General features: G+C 34.7%; 3 protein-coding genes across 4 annotated transcripts in view; 1 reads left to right on the top strand and 2 right to left on the bottom strand.

The window, feature by feature from the left end:
• LOC139980374 (uncharacterized) overlaps positions 1-24,444 on the top strand; it is a 27,778-nt gene extending 3,334 nt beyond the window's left edge. For both annotated transcript variants that reach the window (XM_071992014.1, XM_071992013.1), the window contains exons 4-10: positions 646-793; positions 1,929-1,985; positions 2,325-2,475; positions 2,912-3,003; positions 4,041-7,414; positions 23,554-23,670; positions 23,928-24,444. In XM_071992014.1, the coding sequence (XP_071848115.1) occupies positions 646-793; positions 1,929-1,985; positions 2,325-2,475; positions 2,912-3,003; positions 4,041-4,165 (573 nt within the window). In that variant the 3' untranslated portion in view covers positions 4,166-7,414; positions 23,554-23,670; positions 23,928-24,444. The remainder of the gene's footprint in view (positions 1-645; positions 794-1,928; positions 1,986-2,324; positions 2,476-2,911; positions 3,004-4,040; positions 7,415-23,553; positions 23,671-23,927) is intronic.
• The window catches only part of LOC139980370 (uncharacterized), a 66,715-nt gene that overhangs the window by 36,066 nt on the left and 4,050 nt on the right, over positions 1-26,599 (bottom strand). The gene's annotated exons all lie outside the window — the stretch shown is intronic.
• LOC139980371 (uncharacterized) lies at positions 7,969-26,599 on the bottom strand. Its single transcript, XM_071992007.1, has 23 exons — positions 26,491-26,599; positions 25,779-25,850; positions 25,029-25,100; positions 24,451-24,522; positions 23,917-23,988; positions 22,943-23,014; positions 22,400-22,471; positions 22,065-22,136; positions 21,404-21,475; positions 20,719-20,790; positions 20,394-20,465; positions 19,829-19,900; positions 19,044-19,121; positions 18,694-18,765; positions 17,771-17,923; positions 16,837-16,905; positions 16,212-16,280; positions 15,519-15,590; positions 13,645-13,701; positions 12,895-13,079; positions 10,976-12,582; positions 10,257-10,383; positions 7,969-9,592 (listed from the first exon to the last, which is right to left on the bottom strand). Exons 3-23 carry the CDS (start codon positions 25,061-25,063, stop codon positions 9,468-9,470), a joined length of 3,297 nt encoding a protein of 1,098 aa, XP_071848108.1. The 5' UTR covers positions 25,064-25,100; positions 25,779-25,850; positions 26,491-26,599; the 3' UTR covers positions 7,969-9,467.

The raw sequence follows: 26,599 nt of genomic DNA, 5'->3' as shown, positions 1-26,599 counted from the left end.
AAAGAGGAAAAAACGATGGTTTTTTGTGTAAACATGTATGTAAAAATATTTTGCCTTTGAAGAGAATGCTTGTACAGTAACGTTGTGTAATTTGCTATAGTAGTGTACCGTAGGTGTACAGTAGGCTTAATTTGTACATGTATGCACTGTATTAAGATACAAAGTATATATGCCTCGTTATTGTTTTCAGTTCACTAATTGTGTGTTAATAAGTTTGATCATTTTAGGACACCCTTTTTATGATTCTTCAGCAGTTGAACATTCTAGGTTAAGATACTAAAAAGGAAAAAGAAAAAACTCATTTCTGCCATATGCTTGTGCATAACAATCACCCAAACATTTATGCAATTTAATTGGGAATTTGGAAAATATCTTCCAAGGTCTGTGACATTTTCTTGTCTGTCTGTCTGTCACAGAACTTGCAAACTTGTATTTATAAATCAATGCTGACAAGCTAATTTTATTATGAAATTAATGCTGAATGTGCTATAAATATAAACTATGCAATTTGACTAATTGACTCGCAACTTTCTTCCTTTTTTAGGGTGAAAATTATTTATTATCCATTGTCAAAAACGTGAATTAATATATTCCACACAGTGGGCAAAAACTTGATTTTCCTTTGATTTTTCTCCCTATTTGTAGAGTAAAAGTTTACCTCATCCATACCGTTCGAACTGTTTTAATAAACGATTAAAGTATTCACAGAACTACACCAGTGCACTTTGCCGCTTCGAATGCCAAGTTGATTTTGTGGTTCGAAAATGCGGATGTCGGGACTACAGATTCCCAGGTAAGTGATATAACCATATAGATAACCAAAATAAATATAAGATGACCATGTGTTGTCTATATGAAACAACATCACGTCCGATAACAGAAAATAAGTTTGATTCTAATGGTGAGGTCTTTGTATTAATTGATTAATTCATAATTTGTTTTATTTTGCCAACAATGTTTACACATATCTGTTCTATATAAGAAAGTCACCAAAGGTATGAGCACGAAATACCAAAACAGTATTTCGTCAAATGAATGCACTCTTTAACTCGGTCATCTTACATAAGAAGTTAGATCATGTGATCAAGGTCAAGTAATTAAAGATGACTGGCTTACTCATGCTATAGCTGATTAGTGTTCGTCTGTTGGTACTCGTCTACGCATGGGCAACAGTTTGATTTGATTTTAGGTAACTTTAACTCTACTTCAGAAGAGAACAAATACTTATCAGTTTTGCAATTAAAGGTTTAACAATCAAGTTAGATCGATCACTGTTTAACTCCTTAATTAAAACAAAAACGTTAGTGCTGCTACCGGAAGAGCATGCTAAATGGAGGATACTAAATACTCTTTAAAGTCTAAGTAATGTTAATTGTCTCCCTCGACATGAGCTTCTATATATGTTTGTCAAACGGTTTAACATGAGATAAACTTTTCCATGAATATATTACCCTTTAGTGATGGGTCCGGTCTGTATAGCCTTGCAGATTTCCCAAAGCTACTGCAACGTTACCCCTGTTCTTCCCTCTCTAGGTTCTCTACCCATGGGACATATAAATCAATCAATGTTAGACAGATACTGTCCTCAGACAGAACATATATTTCTGTGGTAAAAAACATTATAAAGAGAGACAAAGTAGACATTTGTTTGCATTGCCTGGGAAGGCGCGTGCGTGGCTATATCTATAAGTCGATAAACCAACGGCATTTAGAAAAGCAAACTGCCTTACAATTCTTGTTGCTACACCCAATTAGAAAATTGATAGACGCATGCTTGTCAAAAATGAGTTAAACGTCTTGACAAAGTTAATCAGTAGTATCCCTTCGATCATTCATGTCACTTTATAAACTATATATTTAATATTTTAGATGAGGACCATATAGGCCTATAGTCTCGATTGAATATTTTCTTTCAATTTTCAATGCAGGCGATGCAAAGTTGTGTGACCCAAAACAAATTATTCAATGTGTAGTGCCCGCTACTGGTAAGTGAAAACATTGTTTCTTAAATATAAATCAAGAGTGGTTAACAAATTACATTGAGTGAATGGAAGCCCGAAAACTGTGGGACAGAATAACCAAGTGCCACAGAAAAACTTGATATTTAGTCTTATTCAACGCTATCCAAAGAATTGATCAAACTAGTGATTTCCAAATATATTTGACGGCTCCCACAAGTTTATGGGGTTTTCTTCATTATGTCTGTGTTCTGGGTTCACTGGTTCGATACCATTTTCTGACTGCAATTTCTTTACATATCACAATGTTGTTTTTCTTAGATTTTGAAGCTTTATTGTAATATGAGACTATTTATTTATTTTCAGAGGAATTCAATACACATTTTACAAAATGTACCTGTCCCGTTCCCTGTCGACAAGAAGTCTTTGATCCAAAGACGTCGATCGCCCATTGGCCTTCAGAATTCGTGGTTAAAGAACTCGCGACGAGAAATAACTTGACAGCAGAGTTTATAAGGTACAAACCAAATGCCAACATGAGTTTTTCTTCCTAACACATTCTTTCTCTCCATATGCATGCTTTGTCTACTAATCCTATCTCTTTTGTGTTCACCCTGCACATTACCCATGTCTGTATTCTGTGCTTGTATTTGTCCCTTCTGTTACTTTTACTGGGCCATTCAGCCTCTGATGAAGATCCTGCTAGGATCGAAACTTCAGGCCCACTTATACTTATACACATTCTCCTACACAGGCTGGTGGATGAGCAGTTTGCTTACAGTTTTTGTTCTATCTATTAAAAAAATTCACATTATTGTTCGCTCTCTGCATTATTTCCTGATGTTATATTTGTTCATGCCTTTTTTTGCTAATTTTTGTCTTCTCTATTTCCTTCGTCTTCTTCTTCTGCTTCAGTTTTATTGATTCTCTTTTCTGTTTTCTGTTCAATATAGGAAAAACTATTTAGAAGTTCGAATTTTCTTTGACGAATTAAGCTCGGAAGAAATATCTCAAGTGTCAAGCTATGATGGTCTTGATTTACAAAGTATGTTTATTCTTTTCATACAAGTTCTTATTTTAATAATTGCTTCAACTCTAAATAATATGCTCATATCACATAATTTCACCAATCTAATGACATAACTGTACACACCTCTTGCATATTTGTTTTTGTCGCTGCAGTACGATGTACTTCAATTTTTTGCTAAGAATACGCAATATTCCAAACATTGATTATTCCTATTTCACATAGCCTACATTCACTCATATATGTTTTTGGTTTGGTTAGCAAGACGGTAGGACGCATGCCTAGCGGTGTAACATTGTTGAGTTAATGGTTTTGTTTGAATACTCGCCATGTGTTCATCACAGCACATGTCTAGAACTTTTTGAGTTTTAATAATCGCGCATCACATGCCTGTGTTATCGAAAACTACAATACCAAATGAAAAAAAAACACACGAAGAACATATAATAGAAACGGCTAGATGATCTTAGTAAATTTTCACGAATCCATGATGTCACAAATAATTGACCTCACGTCGTTTCCAAAAAAAAAAAATTAATCTTGCTTATAATGTCACCATGGGAGACATACAGTGCGTATATGATTGGTCATAAACCCTCAATATTGGAAACGACAGATGTCTGTTTCAGTGATACCCATGTAGATGTAGCACAGGAGCAATCACTTGGAACAAGGCTTGATTAAAAAAAGAATAGAGAATGAGTGAAGGAAAGAGTTAATTAGGTATGATGAGTTTTGTGGCGTAAAACCTTGGAGATTAATCCGCAAATTCATTATAATGACCTATGTACTGTAAGGAAATATCCAATTATGAGAAGTGAAACTCCAGGACTACATTATCATAAAAAAGTTCGAATCCCGGTAGAGGCTAGAATTTTGTTTTCACTACCCTGGATTTATTTATATATATATATATATATATATATATATATATATATATATATATATATATATATATATATATATATTTATATATATATATATATATATATATATATATATATTCATTTATTTATATTCGAATTTAATTTGATGCTGTTTGATATTTTCCTCAGGTGATATCGGAGCTTACATGGGTCTAGTCTGTGGAGCCAGTGTGATCACTATAGTTGAATTCATCGACTGTATCATCGTTCATTTTTGTAGAAAAGTTTCAAGCGTCCAGACTATTACCAAGTAATACAAAGTATAAATATTCAGGATAGAAAGGATTAAATAGTATTTGGAAATATTTCATATATATCTATATACATATATGAATATATATGATCTGAATCAAAATAGATCAGTACTTTGGTTCACAAAATGTATTACAAAAGTTATCTTTAATCGAGCAGGAGTGACGAGGGGGACTTAACTCCCAACTCAAAGTTGGAAACTTTTCAATTCAAAGGACAGAGCAATAGTCGTGTGGACAGTAAGGCAACACACCTGGTGTCATTGTGTAACTTACTATCACATCAAAACTGCTTTAAATTGAAACAATTTGCATCGTTTTGGCTTTTGCTTTTTTTCCTCATTAATTACTTAAATCTTGCTTTCTATTAATGATAAATGTTTTGCAAACTTAGCAATTCGAAACATAAATGTATCGCGATGATGTATTTACTTAAATGTTACCAAGTTTCCTAAATATGATTATTAATCAGAAATCAATCATGATATTCTTTTGGATATACTATTAATTTTATATACCACGGAAATTTGATCAACAATTGTTCTGATGCTTTGTTTTTTGCTAAATCGGTTAACCTGGTTGTGTTGTACAGAGCTTGAAAGTGTACAATATATTGAATTGAAATCATATACAAAGATTGCTCTCTCATTGCAAATATGATACTCTCTATATAGACCGAACGTAAGCTTTCTTACTACACAGAGCATGCTCTGTGTAATATATGCAAATATATATTCTCCCTATACAACGATCATATTCTCAATACAGAGATCATGCTCTCTATAAAAGGGGAAACTATCAAATCATCTCTTTGTACAAATATCATACTTCAATTAAATATCATGCTTTCAATACATAGATTGTACTCTGTAAAATTGCCATACTCTTTATTCATAGTCTCTGGAAAGAGACATGATACTTTCAACTCATTAATCATATTCTCCCATGTTAAAAAGTCGTGCTCTTTGCTCATACTCTCTTTACAAAATTCAAACTCTCTGTAAAGACATCATACTCGCGCTCTACAGAAACTATACAATTAATGTGGCAAACGATTATTTCATTGTTTCTTTGCATCATTTCAACAAGGGAAGTCCATTGTGATCATTTAACAGTTTAAAAACTATAGATCATAAGATACTATCCGAAGGGAAAAAAGGGGAAATAGACAAACTCCTTAAAGGAAAATCAAAGTAAGCTTTGTTATTCCAATTTTGTTTTTAAGGTTTCGGACACCTTTTTAATCCTTAACCGATAATGCAGGCCCCACGTTGTAAGAAGAGAAGAATTACTGGATAGCTCACAAATGCGGAACATTCTGTCAGTCACCCTACTGAAGTATAATTAGGTATACTTGAATTTATTTAAATATACTTAAGTATTTTTTGGAAGCAAAGTATGAACCCCAAAATATTGAGCAGTGCAAGACGCCGAACTGTTTTGAATTTCATCTGATTATCTACAGTATTGTCCCGATCGAGTGTTTGCTATATGCATGAAATATATACAGTATAGTAACGCAACGCATGCATTCGACAAAACCCAAGAGGCACAGATTGTAGCCAAACGATAGACAACGAAGGGGAATTTTCGAAACGAGGTTTTTAACGATCATATGCATGCTACGGTTTCATGTGTTTTTGTGATTTTAGCACTCTTTAGCTTCCTACTGTCACGTCTGGATAATGTTAACTTTGAAACTTGAGGCATGTTAGGTGAAAAGCACGTCGTAGGGAGATCTCTATTTACGTTTAAACAGTTCGATGTTGAAATAACATGTACCTCAAAAGAGAAGAGAAATCTTATATAATTATTAAACTCGTGTTCCTAAATTCAATACCAATGATGTAATTACTGAGAACACATGATCCCATTAGCAACAACTAAAGTTAACCTAATTAAAAAAGATTTGCCGTCGAATCATATCTCTGTTTATTATCATCTAACAACATCTGTCACGTAGGGAACAATATGTACTTTAGATTCTGGGATCGAATTCAGAGTCAGGTAATATACAGGATATCAGATTCCCCATGAGGTTCAATATCACATAAGTTAACATTTAAAAGGAAAGTCCAGATGAAAATCAATTTTTATCAGATGAGGAGAAACATATTCTACACAACTTGGTTAAATTTGCACTCAATTTCTACATACTGGACTACCCTTTTAACTCGGATCTGTCCTTTATCAAAATTAATGGATGACTTAAGGCAGAATTTTAGTTATGATGAGTTAAAGCAAAATCAAAATAAGTACCAAGAATAAGCAGAACAAGGAAAGAAGAAGGGAGAAGGGAATATAGAGAAGAGAGAATGGAGGAGGAGGTGGAGCATAAAGTGGAAAGATAATTGAATGATTGATGATACTACCAAGAAATTTTAACAAGAAATCTCCCTTGAGAGCAGTGAATGCTTTCAAAATAGACAAAGATGCCAAACCAGAACAGAGCAAATGAGACCCATCCCGTCCGCGTAATTTTTTTCCTAGGACGAATAAGGGCATCGGCCAATCAAATCCCTGGATTCCAAACATGTGTCGCATTTTCAAAAAACATGTTCTGAATCTTTTTTCCTAGTTTTAACCCCAGATTATGAACGGCAATCCTTCATTTGCATAGAAAGTGGATCACTAACCCACTTTCTAAACCCTAACTCTGATTTCAAACGAATTTGTAAATTCCTGAAAAACCTGAAACCCTTATCCGTCCTGGGAATAAAAATTAGGCATCCCGTCCAACCCATCATGTGAACTATATCTCTACGAAACCAGGCTACAATGAACTAGGAAACTAAAGACTGGATAAAAGACAAAGAACGCTAGAAAACACTTGGACAGCAAACAGCTTTGTTACAAGTTCTAAAGTTAGCAATGGCATTCTTGACACGGTCACTCAAAGCGTTGCAGATCTTAGAAACTAATTCAAACCGGATACAATGCTGAGTGGAATTCAAACGAATTACAGGAATGCCGAGGAATTCAAAACCATTTACAGGAATGCTGAGAGAGTTCTTGAATCTAGTCTTGTGGTTGTGTTTGCAATCACGATTAGAAAAAGAAGAGGTTGGAACGCTTCTGTTGAGACATTGGAATATAACAAACAGGGTGTTTAACGAAAACTGGATAGGCCTAACTGTGAAAAAGATAGGAGCTCTTTGTGATGTAACACACTGCCATTTTGCAGAACATGATGTTTCGGCAGTCGTAAAGGATAGTTGCTGGCCCTGGTAGACCGACAGTGTCATAACTAAGGTAGGATAATTGTTTTGTTTTTAATAAATAAAATGGAGAATTCTTTTTGGCACGTGAAACCTCAGTCGGTTGAGAACACCGCCCTCCTATAGAAACGTTGCTGCACAAGTAATCAATGGGGTGTTGAATTAGTATCAATGTAAGCAACGATGAACATAATGGCTTTCTTAGAATGTTTAGGATTTAGGATTTCAATGAAAATACAATTAAAAGCACCATCTGCAAAGATAGACGAGGAACCTTCAATAATTAAATGTACAAGCCAATACCATCGCATGTTTTATACATTCTAGGTGTTACGTATGAAGTTTTAAGTTTGCATGGAATATCAGACAAAACAAGAACGATTCTTAGAGGAAAACAGGTCACATGAGAATATGTGTCTATTTTACCAGAGTGTGGAAGGGATCAGGGCTGTGCCAGGTTTCGAAGGTCGTAAATTATATTTCGAAGTTCATCGTCATTCTTGGTGGTAAAAGTAGTCAGTGACTTTACCATCAGTGGCCCAAACAGGAAAACTTTCATGTTAATAAACATGACAAAGGATGAACCACTTTATATGATTTGACAGCTTTGTATTCAACGGAAGTTCTTTCAGAACTTGTTTTCAAAATTTATCAACACACAAGGATGCAAATCATTTTTTTAAGCAACAGTTAGTGAACGTTTTATTATTTAATGCCAAATATAAAAATTTCAATGAAAAAGTGCAATAGTATCGCGAAGGATACTTCTCTTAAAAGTGAAATTTCGGATGTTTTTCATCTCACTGAAAGTATAGTTATTCTGTCATACATGTTTTCTAGTTATATAATATACAAGTAAAAAGAGGGGAGAAAGAGTCTATTTATCCATCTTTTTGGTTGTAAAACACAATAAAATACAACAAAGTCTAAGAAATTATCTAAATTGTATACGCATTGAGTTGACGGTCCAACCAGCCTTCCGCTCTCCCTCCACCTCCACTTCCACCTACCCTCCCCACGCCACCCATCCATAACCTACTTTTCTAACCGTCCATTATCGTTGCAACGCCTCGCTTTATGTCGTTAACTAATAGTAGCCCTAACTGGATTCCTTCTTGTGGATGCTTGTACGTAGATGCCCTTGACACGCTTTTCCTATGTCATTTAAATATTGTACATTCTGTGTTTTTTTGCATTGCATAATCATAATACCACCTTTTTTTTTAAATTTATGAACATTTGTCAGACTCCATGATATTGCAATTTTGAAATCTGAGTGTCCCAATAAATTCAAAAGAAATGTCGTGATGAATGTTATATTACTAGTTCTAACTAAATATCCAATTTTGTGAGTTATGCAGTCCACTGCATGCAGTCATCAAACTTTTGACCTATATACAGCTCAGCTTTTTAACAATCTGAGTGTTTAAATGAAACAAAGTGCGATGATCAAATGTATATTATATAGAATTAGTTAAACGAATCGTCCATTGTTTTTAGTAACACAAACAATGACTATCTTATCAGCCGATGTTTTTAGTATACACAATTGTTTCATGGTTTATTAGGCGATAAGGTTCCGCTGGTTGCGTTTACAGGGTTTTAAAAACCTCCAGGGTCACATATAGTTTTCCCCGTAGCAGTAGTTTGCTCACCTGTGGTTTACGGTATCGATAATTTCTTGAAGCATTTGTCGTCTTTAGCATCACGACATCATATAATATTTAAATTTGACCAATTAAAAGCCTTCAAATTCATTTTGATTTAGAGCCAGTCAAAGTACCCACGAAACTCTTTTCATGCTACATCAATTCAATTCTACTGTGCATAACTTACGCTCGCCTAAATTTGAGGTGCTTGTAACATTTTTCATGGAACTATAACGCTAATCAATAACCATAATTTACTGCTGTACAATACAATGCAGTCTGGCTGAAAATATTCTCGTCACCGATTTTGATATGCTTGAATCAATTTAGAAATGTTATAACTTGTATTAATTAACAGCAGTCGTGTAATCTTAGGAAGCAAATTGTGATAATAGTAAAGTTTCTTTATTTAAATGTTGTTGGTTTTACAACTATTGACTATTCATTGATGGTCATCTCTCTGCGTTGAATATGCTCTGTCCGGAGTCTTCTGACCGTTGCTGTCATGTAATTTGCTATTCCAAAGTGTTTAATGTGCATAACGATTGCAACCAGCAGTTCAACTGAAATAAAATTAAGAAATTATTGAATTTGTCTATCCCGCAAACAATGTGCTAAGTTCTATCCGATTTTGAATATATTAATATGCCCAAATAAGGAATAGAATATCTCAGACGACTAAACAGTTGTCCCTGTAGTCCAATAAGGGTAATTCTATATGGATTTGAACGTTACGATATACCGTGCGTTTCGATTGCCCAAACTTTCTCATAACGATTCAAAGGCAACATCCTGTTTCGATTGTTAAAACATATATCGAGGGAACGACGGTATATTACCGGCAATGCTATGTTACAGCGAATGAGCCATATGCCATCAAATGTTTATTGGGACATTGCTTCGCTCACTCCAACCGCCATCCCTCATCACAAACCACTTTTAAATCAAATTGAAAGTTTTGAAAATGTTATGTTGCGCAGTAGGTACAAAATCAGCAATGAATGTGATATGTTAGGAAATGATCTTCCTGTAGACTAAGTTTGGTGCCCGTTGTAGTCGTTCAACCTCAATCCATGTCAACAAGGAACTAACGGTTTACTCATATATTAAAAGTACCCACAGACAATTTTATGTTAATTTAACTGTAAACCAATTGACCAACATGTGAAACAAAACCAAAGTCGATATTAACATCCGATCTGATGTCAGCCACATTATCATCCTTACCTACTATAATCAACAACACAATGACGTTCAGTATTACAAGGATTACTGCAACGGAGTCTTCGTGTTCATCCGGGACTTCGTTTGCAGCAACAATAACGTTGATGAAAATAACTGTCAGTGAAAACATCTGTCAAAGATAGTGAAGATAACATGTTATCGAATAAACTACTGCCAATATATTATTTGGTTATTTTCAATATTTAGAAAGGACTACATTGATATGATTGTCAATGTCCTTTCTTTTACGTTATCATACGGAGTGGACCATTACACCCACCCTCCCCCCCCCCCCCGCACACCCCATGGAATCAAGTGCTCAATGCGTGTTTTCTATTTATTCGTGTAGGCTGTTCTTTTGCAGCAGATCAATTCCGCGTAGTAAATAAACTATGCAATGTCGAGATTCTCTTGAAATCTCTTCTTACTTATGGCTTTCAATGTTGAGAGGAGTGGATTAATTCATGAGGGAGGGAATGATTCCCGACAATTCGCTCTGGAATTTGGCCTTTACATCTCACCCCAGCAAACAAAGAGTATGAAATCCTATTTGGTAGAGCTCGGGACTATTCCTGAGGTCAATGTGCCCTTCCAATAGACATTGAATCGAATTTCCTTATTATGTCCCAATCAGGTATGGGAGCTATTTATGGCTGTATTTTTAAAAGAAACTATGGCTTCAAATCGTTGAAGGAAACTGATCACAATTCGTTTGAACCTACCTGAAGCCTCTGTTCATACGAGCTCTTCATTGGTCGATAGCGAGCGTGGAGAATTAGGTATAGAACGGAGATGCAAGTTGTTAGGAGAACAGTCAATCTGTCTTCCCAACCAAAGAGTGTGATGAGAAGAGTCTGCGTAACCTTTCTTGTCAGTTCCACTATTTCCCAGAACCAGAAGTCTCTCTTGTAGTTTTCACAAAGAAAGTTGAGCCAAGATGGAGGAGATCTGTCTCTCCGAGCCACGTTGAGGAGCAATGGACCGTCCGAGCCGTCGTCGCTCTCAAGTAGGTTATGTTCATCTTTCTCTTCCGAAGTAGGAGATAGGGAACAGTTCTTCCAGAGAAGATAAAGAAGTGTAACTGGAAATGCAATGACGTACGAAACTGTGAAGATGTACGCTGAAATATGGTACGTGCCTAATCCATTACAGTCTATGTCAAAGTCGGCTCGAAGACGCGTAATGTTGTACTGCTTATCATGGTCCAGGCTGAATGTTTTACAAGCACGAGGATACATGCTGAAGATGATAGAGCAAACGGGCGGATAAAAAACGAACCACAAGACGACGACGAAAGCAAATAGGCGGGACTTTAGATGATGTAATTGTCGAAGATGTATGGAGGTGGCATCGGTAGCAGAGGAACGGTGTTTAAGGTAGGCGTAAACCTTTTTCACTTGATAAAATGTGACGGGAATGAGTGCAATCAATAAGAGAGAGACTGTACCAATAACAAATTGAGCTTGAGGAGTTATATCCAACTTTTCGTCAAAGCATCGAGGTCGCACAAAAAGACGCATCACATTCACTTCCAGGGCTGATAGAAATACCCCTATAACTTCCAATGGACCATTCCAGTTGATGTCATGCAGAGATATAATAATCTCCCCTATAACTTGGTAGAATCCGAGCAAGATTTTTATCCTTGCAATGATGACGTCGATGAGAGATCTTGAGTCATCTCCACCCTTACCTCTCTTCTTAATTTGCCAAGCCAGTAACAAACAAACAAATACACAAACGATCAAGAATCCAGTAGTTTCTACTATTAGACTAATCATGGAGGGACAAGGAACACATGATCCTAATACCGAATAGAACTGAGCTTTGCAATTGGTACAGAGCCAACCGGTGTACCCTTCTGCGCAGTTACCCTCAATCTCTCCGTTATCATTAGCACAATTTTCTTGACGTGGACATTTGTAAATTTTAGGAATTTTTTCCTTGTAGCTAGTGAAGTCATCCAGCGACATGCTTTCTACCTGAAGGTTTGTCACAAATTTCTTGTAGTTGCTCAGATTTGAATTTGGAGTGCTCCAGTTCCAAGTGAAACCCTGCTGCACCGACTGGAAATCTTGGCTGCAATTTAACCCATTTTCAAGACAAATGGAACATGATCCATACCGATTGACTCTTGCGTAACCTTCCTTGCAAAAACATGCCCGGTACCCTGCATTCTGAGACTGGACGGTACCCTCAGGACACACTTCACAGTCTTTGATTGAAGTTCCCTTTCCTGATCTGACGTAGGTACCTACGTTGCAAACTTTACATGGGTTGCCCCAGTCTTTAAGAATCGTTTGCGCAGCTTCATCTTCGTAAAACCCACCTTTTTATATTACAAATAAAAAAGGGAAAAAGAGAAATTAAGAGGGTTCAAATGGCATGGAAGAAACAATATGTCTTTTATTACATCATCGTCCATAATAAACTGCATCATAAAGACAAATGTGAAAAGACTATTACTTTTTGCAGGTCAGAAGTATAGTACTTCTGTATACACACATATATATAAACATATATATATGGATATATAGATATAGATACAGATATAGAAAGCTAAGAAAAGAGAATGCATTTCAGTTCCCGATGACCTTACATCCATAACATAAATTGGCTAAATAAGTTTACAGCAATGTACCTTGTGGACAGTTTCGACAGCCTCTTAGTGCTGGATCTCCGAATGTCCCCGCTCCACATGGTGTACACACGAATTCTCCGGGAATTTCCTCACAACTGAATCCTCCAGTCTCAAATATGATTCGTTTTAAAATGTTGGAGTTTGTGAAATGTACTCCGGGTAAGGACATTGATCCAACGCAAACACTTTATTAATAAATAGTAGAACACTTTCTAATGGGCATTTGTTGATAAATATGTAGCATAATTATCACAGCATAATAAGTAGCATAATAATCACACTTAACAAAGCGTTTAAACATCACAATTATACGAAAAATGCAACTTAATATAACTAGTAGTTTCCAGTGCAAGATTCTTACCAAATTGATTAGATGATGTGTGCATATTTGATAAGTTTTATATATCGCGCTGAACTTATTGAACCCAAAATGAAAGAGGTTGGTACGAATGTATTGCTCTACAAGCAAATTTTGACAGGGATACAACTTTTAACTTCTAGTATTCAGGAAATCGGAAAGCAAACGCTTTTAGGGCCATATCCTTCAGATGTCTGGTCATCGCTACTATATTAGCCTTAGTGATGGACATTTGCAAACCTCAGATAAACACAAAGCTTGTCATACAAGCCAATTCGTTCGATGTCCACAAATACAGCAGTGTTGAAAATATTTCGATTTCCGAAAGTATATCAAGCCATTGATATCCGCTTAATTGTACTTTATTTTGTAAGAGATATAAACAAACTTACATTCGTCGGTGGTCAATTTCTTCGGGGAGCTCACCAAGTGCATCACAATTAATGTAACTGTGGGTTTAAAATATTTGATTCGTTGCCTTTACTACAATGATCATGTTAGTTAAGTTTAGTAGTTTATTTTAGTTTAGTAGAAAAAAAGGATCAGGAGGGACACTCAAGTCCCCATCAAGGACCCTATAGGAGTAAATAAAAAATGAAGACACAAACACTCAGACCCGATTACAATGCTTAAAGTGCTTGTCCAAAGCATTCTTAAAACCATTCACACTACTTGCAAGTACAACTTTCTCAGTCAAACCGTTCCACTCATTCACAACCCTATTAGAAAAAAGTTATGCCGAATATTAATCCTACTTTGTGACTTTAGGATTTTAAGACAATGACCTCTGGTACAACTACTATTAGCAAACATGATCGGTGAAGAATAAATTGTCAAGACCATACGCAATCTTGAAAACCTGAATCAAGTCACCGTGTAACCTTCTAAGCTCCTGTGTGGTGAGATTCAACAGTTGTAACCGCCTATATTAAGGAACACTCTTTAAGGAACTAATCATCCTAGTAGCCCTCCTCTGGACCTTTTCGAGTACTTCCTTATCCTTAGCAAAATATGGGTTCCAAGCCTGCACAGCATACTCCAGATGAGGCCTAACCAGCTGCTTATAAAGCATAACTACTATGTCCTCTTTCAGAAAACTGAAGTTCCTCTTGATCATACCTAAAACCCTATTACTTCTTTTAGCAGCTTCAAGACAATGTTTAGAAGGTTGCAGAGATGAGTCAATGTAGATACGTAGGTCTCTTTCAACAAAGACCCCTGTAACTCCACACCATTACGATTGTAGGTATACTTTTGGTTACTACTACAAATATGCATCACCTTGTATTTATCAATATTGAAGAGCATTTGCCATCCATGAGACCAGGAAAAACCGTGTCCCAATCCGTTTGAAACATATCAGAATCGCTTTTGGAAGAGACCTCAGAATGCAATTTGGTGTCATCAGCAAACTTCTAAGCTGTACACAAAATATCTCCGTCAAATATAGGCAACAAACAACAAGGGACCCAAAACAGACCCCTGTGGAACCCCACTAGTAACGTCCTGCCAAGAAGAAGCACAACCTTTAATTACCACCCTCTGGTTCCTATAACCAAGCCAATTCTCGATCTAAGACAGTAATTCCCATTGACACCCATGCTCTTCGGCCATAGTAAAAGACGCTGGTAGGGAACTTTATCAAAGGCCTTCTGGAAATCCAAGAACACAACATCTACAGACTTCTGCTTATTTAGTGAGTTTGTTACATCTTCCATAAACTCAAGAATATTAGTGAGACAAGACCTTTTTTCGACAAAAGCCATGTTGAGACTCTTTGATCAAAGACTGACTGCTGAAGTGACTGACCATAGACTTTTTAACAATAGACTCCATGACCTTACAAACAACACTAGTGAGACTAACGGGCCTATAATTACAGGGCTTAGACTTATTACCCTTCTTGAAACTTGGGGTAATATTAGCACATCTCCAGTCCTTACAATCATGCATGTGGCTGTTTCATGATAACGAACATATATATGTCTTAGATTCTTGTTATTCGTTAAGTGCCGATACATGACTTATGATACGGCTTCACTCTGAAGTTAGACGATTAAATATTCTGCACAATTCTTAACTATAGAGCACTTGCGTAACTACGGGATTGGGGACACACAAATCAGTTTTCACCCTCAAAAAGTAAAGTGATCAGATGATAATTCCACATACTGGTGAGAAGTCAGTTACGAATACATACACTGCAGTAAAGGGATTTCTCTCACAAAAGCAGTGCATTTAAATGGCATGTTCAGCTTAAACTCACAGGACGGTTTGGTTCGTAAGTTCATCGAGGGTCTCCGCCGAGATACTTTTTATTTGGTTTCCATAAAGATGTCTACAAGAAAGGAAATCGTGCCAAAAAAAGAAAAGAAAAAGTATAATCTTTATCTTTATATATCTTTAAGGAAAGAGAGAGAGAGGGGGGGGGGGGGGGAGAGAGCGGGTGGCCCGGGCTCAAACTCGATGGATATCACTATTATCTTTCCCACATTTTTGAAAAATAAAAATAGTAAATAATACCTCCTGGGTTCGAAATCTCAATGGAGGCTGTGAACAACGTATTTTCTTTAATGGCAAATACACCACAAACGATTTATATATATATATATATATATATATATATATATATATATATATATATATATATATATATATATATATATATATATATATATATATATAAATATATATATATATATATATGTGTGTGTGTGTGTGTGTGTGTTTATATTTCTGTAACACTTTTAAGCTTTGAGATATAACCAAAATTTATTACTTGACCGTCTAAATAATAAACTTTAACTGCTGTTTGTGGTATTATGTGAGGCATGAGGGCAATCATATGGTTGTCAAATCTAGCTTTTCACGGTCTACAACATAAATTAAATTTGTGCCTAAAGTCAATTTTTAAAAACTAAATAAAATTAAAAGTGATGCTTTTCACTTAAATTCTTACATTTCTGTTATTTTGTCGCATTGGAATGGTTTTCCACCTAAATTGGTCAAATTATTTTGAAATAGAAATCTGTAGATAGAAAGAAAACCATCTAAATTGTTTACGTTTTATTACATTATTTTATTGATTACATTGGATTCAGATAGCTCTAGTTTCTAGCACACAAAGGAGCGCGTTGATATTTGTTTAATTACTTAACGTAGTATTTTTTGATGAACAGTAATTTCATCATTTTCATTTATAGGGTAGAAAATGGTTCATTTGAAGATCGCGCAACCACATACTAATTGTTATTCTTGTAGATTTCTTTATATGTGAATTAATAAGTACATACTCCAATTCATTTGTCTGTACAAAAAAGTTGAAAAATGGTTGAATTAAGTCGATCGACCCTAAGAATTAGAAAACAAACATTGTCGACTGAACAAAAGCGAAATTAATTAACATGGGCTTTTACCTATGGAACATGTTAAGCATATTTTTTTTTTAATTTTTGACATCCAAAGACGAAATATATCAGGGCGCCTTGAAATTGACTCAATGAATTAACCGCAGTTAACCGTTTTACAATCAAAAGGAATTTTTATATGATGTATAAGAGAGAGCCCACGGTTAAAATACCTACATGTCTGCCAGTCGGTCAGTCCTGAATACCCCGTCGTCTAGTCTTTGAATCTTGTTATCAAATAGAGATCTTTAAAGTGAGAAGAAAAACATCAACGACTAAAAAACAATTTATTATATTTGTTCTGTTTCTTATATGGACACTTACAATTACGACAGCTCCCGGGTAAACGCCCCATCCACCTTTGTAATGACCCATTTCGCTAAGTACGGGTCTCTGCCATTCTTCTTCCAATTAAATTAGTCCTGTTCTAGTGTTCTTGCAAGTGATCGAGTGCAACATATCCATGATCACTGGGGTGCTGTGAACGGAATTCTGGCTGGTGCCTTCATTCGCGGTTTCTTCAATGTGTTTAAAAATAATTAGGTGGGGGATTTTTAATCTGATCAGATAAAATTGTCTAGTACGCCATGTCAAGTAGAAGAATATATTTTCACATATGTAAATCAAATACTCACAGCAATACTCAATAATTTCTTACTAAATGCAATTATCCCATGGATGAGTCTACACTTGCCAAATTAGCAATAAAGTGTAAAAGCATTTCCATACTGAATACAAACTACCCATTTATATGAACTGCAATACTCAAGTATTTCCACACTGATAACTAAAGTTATACAAGTATTCAAGTATATGTCCACATTTCCAATTTGCACTTAAGTGTAAAAATGATACTACTTACGTATTAAATTCCACACCGAATATTTAATGCAAATACTGAAGTACATTTATGAAGCATTTGATTGAGCATGAAGTTAGAAGTTCATGAAAAGACTAAAGTTAAGAGTTTCTTGGTACACAAACTTGCAAACATTATTATTGTGTTGATTACAATGTATTATAGTCCATATGACCATGCATTAAATTCCATATCTGACTTATAGTTGGCTTTTCTGGAAGGAGGGAAGTATTTTTGAAGTATTCTACTCACAGGGTCGTAAGATTCTTCAAAGCTGCAAAGTCATCCTTCGTTACGGTTGTTATGTAATTCTTATGCAGGAATAACATGGTCAATCGATGTGGTGTTGTACTTGCATTAAACAGCCCGGGTGGTATATTGGATATTTGGTTATCAGAAAGATCTCTGGGAGGAGTATATAAGACATATCATTTTACAACTGAACAGCTCCATATCTCTAATTTAGCATCGATGAAGTATTTATTAATTTACTCGTTATCTTTATTACTAGTACATTATATTTTATTTGCTAACAAGTACCAAACTTGGGAAGTAATTGCGAACATAACCAGGATTCTGTCTACCGAATGAATCAAAATTGCTCGAAAAGTACCCGTACTCGGTACTCGGAAGCCAAATAGTTGCCCTCGAACAGTAGGTACTCGAACAGCTGTACTTGGAATACGGAACTAACAGCTCGAAAATTTGAAGATAAAACAAGAGGTTCTGATGTTGGTATGTGATGCGAACTTATATTATAGGCCTAAGCAAATTTGTTATGGCAACGTGGATAATGTAAGGAACAAATAGAATTGTAAGTTATACTCTCTGCTTAACGTGTATAAGTTGAAAGGTGGATTTTTTTCCTTGGGTTCTTAAATTATGGCTTGTTGACGTTAATATGATTAGTTAATACGAGCAATGGTTTACGTAAATTCAGTGGTAATTAACAGCCAAATTCATAAAGTTGCTTTGAGCAAGTTTTATTAAATGTGAGACTGATGATTACGCCAACTAAATTGTGTACAAACATGTGTATTAAAATAATGTTACGTCGTTTTCAGTCTGTGAAAATTACTTAACCAATTTAAATGCAATGCTAAAATGCGAAAGCAACATTGGTAAGAATGGAACCTTTTTTTCAAATGATTTATAGTAAGGGACAGCATACTTACAGAAGCACAGATACGACGGTCTCTTTGAAAAGATTGGTTGGAAGAACTGCGATATTGTTTCCAGACAAATATCTATAATAAACAAAGGAATAACTAATATCATAGAACAATAGTGTTAAAGTCAACCACCCACCTGTTTAACATGGTCCATACTTCATCTTAAAACATCACACATAGGCTAAGCATTTTTCTAAGAATTTGGTAAGCATGTAAAGTTTGTATCGCAGTGATACACCAAATGTTAAAAGAAGTATATTGGTATCAAATTGATGGGTGAAATTGTTGCTTCAGTGTGGTTGTTTTTTTAGTTTTCTCTTATCCTGGGATATAGGAACTAAAATTTGACTCACAAATAAGCAACATCTGTAATGTTCCCTAAAGGATGTTTGCGTGACGCAAAGTGTCTTATTCGATTTGATAAAAAATTTCTGCCAAAAGAAAAAGGGAAAAAGGAAATACTTATTATAAAAAGATATGTATATTATATATTAAAAAATGATATATTATAAATATATATATAGTTATATGAGTTGGAAAATCAAGAACAGTGAAAAAACTTTCAGCCTCCACCGGGATTCGAACCACGGGCCTTCCGCTCTGTACGCGGACACCCTAACTACTAGGCTATGGACGCTGATTGTATGTCCCGAGGTTCGAAACCGGTAAGTAAGGTCGTAATTCCACTGTAGGCGTTTGTCACCTGTATCGAACAATACTAGTTCTGTTTTTGGTGACATATTTTGCCTTACTCTAGAGATCAAACATGATCATATATGATGATATATGATGATATATATATATATTATATATATATATATATATATATATGAATATATGCGATATTCATATTCATTGTCCTATGGCAGTTGATTTATGAATATATTGCAGCATGGTAGACAACCCATTCTTTTCACTGACTTAAAACACAACCATCACCCAAAAAGGAACATCTAGCAACAAATTACACATATATTTCATTTAACAAAGAAACATATCCTCTTTCCTGTCTTTATCAAGCGAATATCGGGAAAATGAGATCAATGTTTTATGTTTTATTACCACAGTTATTTAGCAACAACAAAGATGACTATTCTTTCTATTATCTTATGAAAAATTAAATGGAATTTTAATTTACATTGTTAACGGTTCCGCTGGAAACTTGAACATATCACTAGGGTAGCATGTAAACTGGTTGTTCGCTGCGTCTCTGTGTAATAGAACAAGTGATCATAAACGTCTACCATAAAAAAATATATATATATAATCTTCGTTGACCACAACACGATGCTATGAATAGCCTCTTACCCAACACACACACTATCCGCGTATCAGTGTGAATTTGTTTCCCTATGACAAGAACAAAGGCAGATTACCTAACCAGTCTTATTTATTGCTCGGGAGGGATATCTTAGGAATATCCACCCACCCAACTGTGGCATGGAAGATTAATATAAATAGATGAAAATAGCTTTCCGTGTTGAAACTTTCAAAGATTGCAATTACAATAGATTCCAGACAAATATTCCCATATTCTTCCTTCATATATTCTTCCACATTGTTAAGCTTTTAAGCTCAGTTATGGAAGACTTCCCTCAACTTTGTACTTTTGTGGCAAAACAAATAAATAAATCAATAAAATATTCTATCGTCTTGTGAATATGCTTTAGATATATGTAAGTCATTGCTGGTACAATACTTACAGTTCAAAAACACCATATTCGTGAACGAAAAAATCATACGGTAAACTGTCCAGATAGTTCATAGACAAATTTCTGAAATGAATTTAAAAAATATGTAATACAAAGGAGTATCATACTAAATTAGAATCCAACGTAAACTTATTTTATTTCAAATTTACGTTTTGGTACAATGATAAATGATGTTTTTTTTTAATGTCGACGTATAAAATGTAAAAATTGTACAAAATGCTAAAGCAACTTTCGATAGCGATTGGGAGACTTTGAAAATTGATCCAATACAGTATGGAAAATTGGAGCCAAGTTCTCAGCTTTGTATCATACTTACAATGTTAAAACGTTTGCTGGACCTTCAAATAGATCTTCCGGTAATTTAGTTAATTTATTCCTATCAAGAAACCTGTATATGAGACACGATCAAATCGTAACGATCAACAAGTAACGTGATTTTGTTCACATTCGTTTAAAAGTTCTTCAGCATCGCCAAAATTGCCAAAAGCATTCTAGACATGCTAAATCAATTCAAATAGTGAATTCCTTGATGACCATCCACATTACTCCTTATATGGATGGAGGACTTTTAAATTGGGCAATTAACATATTCCAGTAGAGACGGTTGTTCAAATATTTGACTATATCTATATAATATGTGGAAAAGACAGTGACGATAAATAACTACTATTTCGTCTTCTATCAAATTCGAAGAAGACGGGAGATATCTTATATAAAATCAGAGTATGATAGTAATTGGTAGACTCGGGTTTGCATACTCTCCTTAATTGCTCCAATGTAATCCAATATGTCATCAATTTCCATGCATGTATCATAGTGACAATATTATATAGGTTTACAGAAATATCAACATTATGATTTATGTAAACATAGTGAACGTGACTAAAGTGTATGAATGCAACAACAAAATAAAATAAGTGCATTAATCACATTTTCAATTAGTCCAATGGCATTAAAAGATCTTGTACACAATTTGTAATAATTTACTGAAAAGTACTTACAACCTGAACGGTTCTTGTAAGTTGCGAAATAACTTTCCAGGAAGTTTACTGATTTGATTTCCACCAAGGCGTCTGAAAAAAAGGAATTGAAGCATCTGTTTTCCATGACAAAAAAATACTTTCATTTCCAATATTTCAAATCGAGAGTGTAATTTGCAAACAAAATATATCATAATTGTTTAACTAATTTTAATGACATTTAACTTGAAATTGCATTTCGATCCTTGAAAATAAATCAAAACGTTTCAACCACGAACGATCACGTAATATGTAGTTCATATGGGGAAAAGGGAGGCTAGGGAGAGCCTATAATTCCTGACATCTTATGAGTGAAATGTAAGATACCTTACATGAAAAGTTATTTTCTACGCATGCTAAGCAAACAGTTTACAATTAACTTGATAGATTTGTTACCCATTCGTAGTTATGTATGATTAAATCGAATAAGAAATCCCAAGTATTCTAGTTGTTACGGTATATATATCTGATAGCACATACTATAGAAATGAAGACATTTTTTCACTGCAGTACAACGTTTTCAAGTTTGTAATACATAGTAAATTTTCTGAGATAAATTGCTTGTGACAACATTTTCGATCTGTCGTCAACCTGTGTGATCAATAGAGTCAAACCAAATCAGAGAAGATGTAAAAATACTCACATATCCGCAAGTTGGTATGTGGATGCAAAGAAATTTGGTGGTATCACCTTCAAGTTGTTGTCGAACAAGTACCTATTATATAGTAGCAAGTACATTTAACTTTAATCGATGACAATTCCTCACAACATTGGGTAATTCAACTCCAAACATAATTCACTATGTGACAATTGCAAATTAACGTTTGGTAACAAATGTTTAATTAAATTAAATGACTACCGAAACACTATTTAAAATTGATGATTGTCGGTATTGGCGAATAGATCATATTTAGGATGTAGAATATGTTAAGAAGTTTTTAAACAACAGATACTTAGAAATTCCAATGACAAACTTACAAGAACTTTAGATCTGTTTGGATTCCGCATAGGTCTTCAGAAACGTACCGTAGATCATTTTCTGAAAAGTCTCTGCGTAGAAAACATTTAGAAAGTAAGGAAGACTAAGCTGTACAAGTTAAGTTACATGGATATTAAAATGATTTAAATTCATAAACACAAGTGATTAAATGCGATTGGAATTAGTTTGAAACTAACATTTTGAACGTAGCTCATCTTGTGATTGTGAGTAAAAGGAGACAAGTGAGTAAAAGTGAGATGACAAAACTGACGTCTTTTTCAACATAAGGTGCTTTTATTGATAATTCTATTGTAGATCTCTGAAGTTGAAAGATTTTTGCATTCTTCAATGTAGTACGTAAGCCTATATTGATACCAGTATAAAGTGTGTCCATTTGAAGACTGTAACATGCCTGGGTAGGTTAGTGTTTACGAAATACAAAACATTACAGTTATTAATCTGATCATATAACTAACTATATATATATAAGTACTTGTATTAAAATGGAAGACAGATTTCGTGTATAAGCATCATGGACTTACATGTACTGCACTTTGGAGACATTGGCAAAGAATAAATCTGGTACTCCCTTTAGATTATTCCTCGAGAAGTCGCTGGTACAAACAAAGACAGAAAACTATTATGTTAAACTTTATTCCATATTAGCAGTATTTCATGATAATGTATCGATAGTTATGGCAAAATTTGCACATTTTCACTCTCTCTCTCTTTCGAATTAGTGAGCAAACCTGTGGAAGCAATCTCTAAACTTTATTTATATTTGAAGGATGCTCAGCCCATATTTTCATATCTCAAATCTCATATCTCTAAAGTATATTTACATAGTACCCTCGAACTGTCTCTATCAACGGAGATACCAAATGACATGGGTATGTACAGAAAAAATGTTATGCGATATTTCATTGCGACCAAAATATGTTATTTCCTATAACTATATATCCAGCGTGAATTACAAATATCATGTAAACCCTTGGAAAGTTAGGAGAAGCCAGTATGCGATCACTCATACTGATTCTTCTTGTTCTTGACATTTCTGTGCTGTAGCATTATAATGATTCTCTCAGCCTACCATGTAGTTCACCCTATGCCCTATACCGTTAGGCGTGTATTTATATACAATATTTCTCTTTAGGTGGACAACTTGGTTATCCATACGGTCAGGACAAGCACAACGAGGTACATCAAATATGACAAAGACAAAGCTAAACCTTGGCAGTTATGAAGAATACTTAAATTATTATAGCCTGTGGTAAGTTAGTATCCAGCGTTTTCAATAAACTTTCATTATTTGCTCAGATACACTTTAATATTTGAGTTCCGAATTTTATCAAAATCGATTCTGGTTCTTTTGAGACACATTATATATCTAGATCGGTGTATACTTCGTGTGTTTTTTGGTTAGGTAGAAAAGAAGCTTCTTGTCAATCTTTGACAAATCATGCCGATGATAAAGCATACGTGATATCATATTCTTATCAATACGTAATTTGCTTACGCGTATTTCAGTTCAGATGTCATCTCGAGTAAATCGGCGGGTAAGCTCTGAAGACGATTCTCTCGCAATACTCTGAAAGGAAATGGAGTCATATGTTAATTCTTTGCTGATTAGACATATTCAGCGAATGACAAAATACAACTACCGCCCACAGCGAAATTCGAAATGATGCATTCAAGGCGGCAGCTATATCTGCGTTTGGTGGCCAACGTCTACGAAGTATTATGAGTTTACAGCTGTAGCAAGTCACACAAGTTCGTAATAGCATATAATTTCCCCCAAAGACAGGTCGATTAACATCTTATTCATGATTTCACTTCGTTGTTCAGACATTTATTTTTCTACTCTGTTTCACATATACATTAATCACAAGAAAAACGCATACAGTGAAATTTTTATATTTCACGGTTCTTATTTCTCTATGTGAGACAAAACTCTACTTGTGTTATTTTTAAGTTCATTATATGTGTCTATAGCTTTATGTACAAAAAGTTATCTTAGGACGTGTCAAAAGCGAGTAAAAGTTGATTTTACAATGAAATTAAGTCGGTGACATCTGACAGCAGGCCTCTCGGTAGTTTCTCCAGTTGATTCCCTTGCACTTCTCTGTAGAATTATAATAACACATATGAGAAAAAAAAGCGTAGGATGATCTTGTTAACTATGATGATGTTATGAAGCAAATTATTTGAAAACATATTGTTGTATTAAGTATTACACAAGGAATGAAATCGTCAAATTTACTTTAAAACACTCCAGTCTATTTATGATATTCCTGAAATCCTAACACAGAGCTCTGTGGTAGGAGTTCAGGAATATTCTGTGGGTCTTTTGCCTTCTTTGTGTACAAAGAATAGTAGAAAAAGTTAATACTGCCATTAATTTTGTTTGAGGATTTGATAAAACTGGGTATGTCGGTGTCTTAATAAAAAAAACTCGATTGAGAGTTAGCATGCATGATTACAATCTCAAAAATATTGGACAAATATGTTACATACTACTGGACATACATTTGCATAAATCCAACTTTGGGTAAACTATAGTAGGTTACATTAGTGATAATCAAGTGATTCATTCGCTTTGTTTGTTTTATTTACATTATATAGACTCACATGTACTGCAGAAAGGGCACCATATTAAATAACATCCCGGGAAGCTCTTTTATTTTATTGCTATTAAGTTCACTACAAAATTGGAAAAAAAGAAAGAAACTTTTTAATCAACGAGTGTATGAAACAACAAACACTTCACCTTCAAACGTTTATTGCCAACTATTTTAATATAAGTATTAAAATACTAATTTGTTTTCTAGATTGATATCGAATTGCTTGACAATTGATCTCTTCTATGTCTCTTGGATTAATAATTAAAACGAAGTTTCGAAGTATTGTCTGTGTCTTTCTTGTGGAGTGCTCCTGAAAGTAAAAGTCGCGCAGAACCTTATTGGATATTGCAATGTCTTTACGAAGCGATATCGACAAAGAGATCCATTGTTAGTAGTCTGAACAATTTCACAACTAGACACTACAGCCTACTCATGTTCACAGGACTTCCTGATATGAAGTGTAAGAAAGCATCCCTTAAAACCCATGCACTTGATAGCACATTCCCTCAGTATTTGTCAGAATTTTTCAGAATTTGTCGAAGCGGTGGTAATTGGTCATAATTGGTTATATGTTTTAAGATCTATCTAGTTATTTCTGACCTTGGCACAAGATAAAGTACTGTTAAATTGAGGAAGGATCATCAATTTTGCACACAAAGTAGCTACTTTCTTAACCACTTTTTCGGTTAATTTGAAATATATTTCACACATGTAAATATGATGGAAGCATCGATGTCAGTAAACGCATTAAACTTACACATACTGAAGATGGCGCGTAAACTTAAAAACGTCCTCAGGTAATTCGGACAGTTGATTCGATGACAAAGAACTGGGGAAATTACAAAAAGGAAATAAACAAATAGAGCCTGTTATATAGTTTATAAATATATTTTTTTCTATACATTTTTTTGTTTTCTCTTAACAATATTGTAATCATTTATCCAATTTGATCTATTTCCAGAAATGTTTGCCTTGTTTAATACAAGGAACAATGATATCTGTGCAAACATGCCAACTGTATCGTGCTTAAGGATAAATCAACTAGAACATCTACATACCGGCTTTTAGCCAATCAAAATAGGTTACATTCTATCAACCAATCTTGAGTTAGGTACAATCTACCCCGCCCAAATCCATTCAGTCTGTGCTACACAATGGGATGTCAGACCTCGCCCATCTGACAATAAATCTGAGACTGGCATTATCAGCGAATATGTGGCTAATTAAGACCAGATAAGTTATTAGAACAACGAACTGTTATTGAGTTAGTGTTGGATGTTATCCAATTTAGGCTGGACAAATATTACATGTTTGGTCAGAATGACTCCAAGTCAGGACTCAACTCATGCATCCACACGAGTAACGGTGAAACTGGAACGCCGCACCCACAAAGCGTTCGTTTATATTTGGCAAACAGTGGCTCGGAACATTTTCAATAGTGCAAAATGCTAAGTTTGGGAAATACTCACAGTTTCTTCAAGTTGATGAGACCACGAAAACTCGTTGGTTCTAGCTTTTCAATAATATTACCACTAAAATTTCTAGAAAGATATATAACAATAAAAAGGTATCGAGTAT

This window comes from Apostichopus japonicus, chromosome 14, assembly GCF_037975245.1.
Source record: "Apostichopus japonicus isolate 1M-3 chromosome 14, ASM3797524v1, whole genome shotgun sequence".
Classification (NCBI taxonomy): domain Eukaryota; kingdom Metazoa; phylum Echinodermata; class Holothuroidea; order Aspidochirotida; family Stichopodidae; genus Apostichopus; species Apostichopus japonicus.
Note: the sequence above shows the minus strand (reverse complement) of the source record. Positions and strands in the feature narration are given on the sequence as shown.

What these genes read in the sequence shown, in the direction of transcription:
- LOC139980371 (XM_071992007.1), bottom strand. Translation starts at nt 25,063, where the DNA reads ATGTTATTTAATATGGTGCCCTTTCTGCAGTACAT. An exon ending in ACATCTGAACTGAAATACGC is followed by an intron (nt 23,015 to 23,916) that starts GTAAGCAAATTA and finishes TGTTTGTACCAG; the next exon opens with CGACTTCTCGAGGAATAATC. An exon ending in TTGAAGAATCTTACGACCCT is followed by an intron (nt 16,906 to 17,770) that starts GTGAGTAGAATA and finishes CTCACTTTAAAG; the next exon opens with ATCTCTATTTGATAACAAGA.